The sequence below is a fragment of the Oncorhynchus tshawytscha genome, linkage group LG04 (genome assembly GCF_018296145.1).
Source record: "Oncorhynchus tshawytscha isolate Ot180627B linkage group LG04, Otsh_v2.0, whole genome shotgun sequence".
Lineage (NCBI taxonomy): Eukaryota > Metazoa > Chordata > Actinopteri > Salmoniformes > Salmonidae > Oncorhynchus > Oncorhynchus tshawytscha.
In genome coordinates this window covers 5,293,218-5,297,571 of record NC_056432.1, presented here as the reverse complement: position 1 = coordinate 5,297,571, position 4,354 = coordinate 5,293,218, and the positions used below count along the sequence as shown (strand labels likewise).

Here is a 4,354-nt window from a genome sequence, read left to right as displayed (position 1 = left end):
TAGTATGTACAAAATAAATTAAAAACAATGCTAAAAAAAAATAAACACAAAATTGAACAATTGGTCAGGAGTAAAACTGCAGCCATCCCCTCCGACGCCATTCAATTGGTCAGGAGTAAAACTGCAGCCATCCCCTCCGACGCCATTCAATTGGTCAGGAGTAAAACTGCAGCCATCCCCTCCGACGCCATTCAAATGGTCAGGAGTAAAACTGCAGCCATCCCCTCCGACGCCATTCAATTGGTCAGGAGTAAAACTGCAGCCATCCCCTCCGACGCCATTCAATTGGTCAGGAGTAAAACTGCAGCCATCCCCTCCGACGCCATTCAATTGGTCAGGAGTAAAACTGCAGCCATCCCCTCCGAGGCCATTCAATTGGTCAGGAGTAAAACTGCAGCCATCCCCTCCGAGGCCATTCTTTAAAAAAATTTTTTACATGTGGACTTTTATTGCTCATGAGTTATGAATAAAAAAATCAATATAGCTAGCAGAGGGCTCTAAAAATGTGCTTTACATGACTTTCCAAGGACGACAACGGACATTTAATCAAACTTGTTTATTGGACAGCGGTATAACATGATAAATACAAAACCAGATTAAATAAAAATGAAACGTAAAATGTTAAACCACAGGGTTCCATAGGCTAGGTGAATAAGGCAGCTACAAGCTTTTTTCAGTCCAAGTTAATGTGCCAAAGGTTGGTACATATCGTCACTGTCTGAGAATCATCTCATCTCCTAAACAAACTTTTTTTTTTTAATTTAAAAAAATGTAAATCCATATTTCCCCCCCTTAATGAACATACAAGTTTCATAATTGTAAAGCCATTTTGAATAGCTTCTTGATCCGAGTCATGAAATGTTCAGAGTAGATTGAGAGTTACTGCTTTCAATAGAATGAAAACAAATAATAATAGTGTTACGGGGTTATCAGACAGCGACATATTTGTCCTTTCTGTAGCCTCAGATTCATAATTGCCATAATGACTAGCCAATGGAAGAGTCGACGCTGAAAGTGCATTAATTTAAACAATTTGGACACATGACCTGATTCTAATTAGACTACAAGTAAATGGTAGGAGATTTGGCATGGTTTATGTTACCAAAGACAGAAGACTGTCTCAAGAGGTGGAAGTAGTCAGATATATTATTATATTCAATATCGCCATGTAGGAAAAATGGGTTGTGTTTTCCCCCTTATTCAAAAATGATAATGATTTTGATTTTTTATTGTTTTGAGGTAAAAGATAACATTCAAACAGTACTTATTGACAAGTTCAAAGTCTGGAATTAAACCTAAAATGAAAAATCCTAAATAATAAAAATAAGTCATCTTTAAAAAGAAATGAAACAAACCCGAAGAATCCCTTTCATTCTAGTGAATATATTGCAATGAAAAAATCCCAACAAACTAAATTAGCTGTTATCTACTACTATAAAGTAGACTAAATGGAAAAAAAAAATATATATATAAAATATATAGAAATGAAAGGGTCTAAGAAGGGTGAAATGACAAAGTGATAAAGGCTCTGAAACGAATCACTCCGTTGACACAAAAAGGCAAAACCATTTGGCAGGAAATGGCTTCCGAGGTACTGTGCAGCAAGGCAGAGAATGTTTATAAGGCTTTATGGTGTTAAATTAAATCTTATTGGTAGATCATGGAGGCCACACTCTTTACAAGAAAAAGAAAATACAAAAAAAAAGTTGTTTTTGCAGCAACTCAAGAGATCTGAAAACTGAGCAATCTTGTTGGTTGACACAGTATGATCTTGAGTGAAACCAAAAATCGATCTCCATGTCTCAGAGACACGTATTGCGACGCAGCATAAAAGGCTTGTCAACTAACAGGTACAGGTGAAGGAAATTCATACAGAACCTGAAATAAAATTCAGCCACAGGTTTATGTTGGTTTAGTTAATCCCAAAGTCCAGGTATTCATGTTTTAAAATATCCCTTTGGGGGGGAGCATTGGAAACACATTAGCGCAGATGCCGATCGAGGTTAAATTTGGCTGGAAATAGAATCAACTACCACACCACCAAGCTAGTTGACATCCCTTGGAAGGGAATATCTCCCCGGGACTCCATAGGCTTGGCGTAACGCAGCAGTGTGTGTGGCGGGAAGACTAGCAAGACATTCACTGTTTGGAGGGGAACGGTGCAGCCCCGAAAGGATCCAGCTCTACTGGCTGTGACGGCTGCTGTTCAGGCCCAGGGTGCTCCACCAGTTCTGTGAAGAGTACCGCTCCGAAGTCATCCATGATGTTCCCATCCCCAAACGCATCATGGAGGGAGCTAGTCCGAGGCCTGCCATTGGCCGAACCCATGTCTGCCTTGCTGTCCCCCAGAAGACCTTGGTACTGGTTAAGTCGGCTGCCATCCTGAGGACCAAAGGGATTGGCTCCGAAGGGGTCAACCTCATGAGGAAGGCTAGGCAGGGAAGCCCCTTTGTCTTTGTCGGTGTCTGCTATCGTTACGCCGCCGACGCCGATGTTCTCCTTGGAGTCTGAGGTGCTGAGGAACTCGTTGGAGCTCTGGGAGTCCCTCCGGCCAACCTTCTTGTGCCGGCGGACGCGCTCGGGGGTTCGGAAGCTGGGCTTGTTGTTCTTGCGACCGCCAGTGGGCGTGCCGTGGTGACGCTTGCCATTGCTGCCACCGCTGGTGCCACCAGAGAACTTCCTCTGACGTGAGGACAACTTCTGGAGGCTACGCTGCTTCAGCCTCTGCTGCTGTGGGCTGAGAGAATTCTCGAAGGCTGGACGGAAGATGTCCTCGGCACTCCTGGAGGTGGTTGGTGGCAGACCCGTGGGGCCGGGCTGGAAGGGAGAGAAGCCGAACGGGTCGATGCTGTCAGGGGACACCGGCGGAGTCCGACCCATAGAGAAGTCGCTGCTTCCAGTCTTGCCAGATTTGGAGAGGTTCCGGCTGAACGGAGCCTTAGTGAAGACGTCTAACTCGTCCAAGGCCTGGCTGGGCTGGTTGACTATGGCCTCCTGGCTCACCTGTCTGAAGGGAGCCGCGGAGAAGATGTCTGCGCTTTCTGTTGGAGCTGCCGCTGGAGGAAAGAAGGGCACAGCACCAAACACATCCTCACCAAACACATCCACAATGCCACCGACACAAGGGGAAGCTCTAACAGCCACCACACCAGGTGACTCGGGAGGCGTAATCGTGATTAGTGTGTCTTCTGACTCCAATTTCGGACTTCCCTCATGGGTGGCAGTAGCCACTCCTCCTTTTAGCTTCCTAGTAAGTCCTTCTTTAACCTTCCTGGGTTCATAGTCTGAGTCGGAGCTGTGTTTGTCATACTCTTCCTCAGCCTCTGAGTCCATCAGCAGAGGCCTATGTCCCAGCATCTCCGTTTCCTCCAAATCGTCCAGTTCGTTGAAGAACTCTCTGTGCTCGTTGTTCAGACCTTCGTCGTCCCCCGGGTCGTCTTCCTCCTCGCTGCTCTTAGGGGAAGGAGGATCTGACTCAAAGTCACTGTCTGATTCGTCACCACCTGGTTTGCGAGTCGTTTGTGAACCGCCAATAGGAGAGTTTCTCCTCCTACTTGGTTTGTGCTCCTTTGCCACCGGAGGTTGCAGCACTTCCTCAAGGGCTGGCTGGCCCACAGGAACAGGTACGGGGGCAGCGACTGGGTTACTGAGCTCTTCAATAGGCTGATCAGTTATCACCGCCACACTAGAACCTGTTGGATTGAAGCAGACAAGAGAATGTTGTTAAAAGTCAATTACCGGTACCAAGAAGCCTATACACCCAAAGCTATATTCAATGTCAGTAACCAAATATACAGTGCCTTGCAAAAGTAGTCATCACCCTTGGTGTTTTTCCTATTTTGTTGCATTACAACCTGTAATTTAATTGGATTAATTTGGATTTCATGTAATGGACAAACACAAAATAGTCCAAAAAATGGTTTCAAGAAAAAAAGGGAAAAAAAGAAAAGTGGTGCATGCATGTATTCACCCCTAAATAAGATCTGGTGCCACCAATTACCTTCAGAAGTTAAGTTAGTTAAATACTGTCCACTGGTGTGCAATCTAAGTGTCACATGATCTAAGTATATACACACACACCTGTTCTGAAAGGCCCCAGAGTCTGCAACACCACTAAGCAAGGGGCACCACCAAGCAAGCAGCACCATGAAGACCAAGGAACTCTCCAAACAGGTCAGGGACAACGTTTTGGAGAAGTACAGATCAGGGTTGGGTTATAAAAAAAATATCTGAAACTTTGAACATTCCACAGAGCACCATTAAATCCATTATTATTAATAAATGGAAAGAAGATGGCTCCACAACAAACCTGTCAAGAGAGGGCCGCCCACCAAAACTCACAGACCAGACAAGG

General features: G+C 44.9%; 1 protein-coding gene across 2 annotated transcripts in view; it reads right to left on the bottom strand.

Moving 5' to 3' along the window:
* Positions 1–541: 541 nt before the first annotated feature.
* Positions 542–4,354, bottom strand: part of bmp2k (BMP2 inducible kinase) — a 94,227-nt gene continuing 90,414 nt past the window's right edge. For both annotated transcript variants that reach the window (XM_042320245.1, XM_042320244.1), the window contains exon 16: positions 542–3,692. In XM_042320245.1, coding sequence (XP_042176179.1) covers positions 2,140–3,692 — 1,553 coding nt within the window. In that variant the 3' untranslated portion in view covers positions 542–2,139. The remainder of the gene's footprint in view (positions 3,693–4,354) is intronic.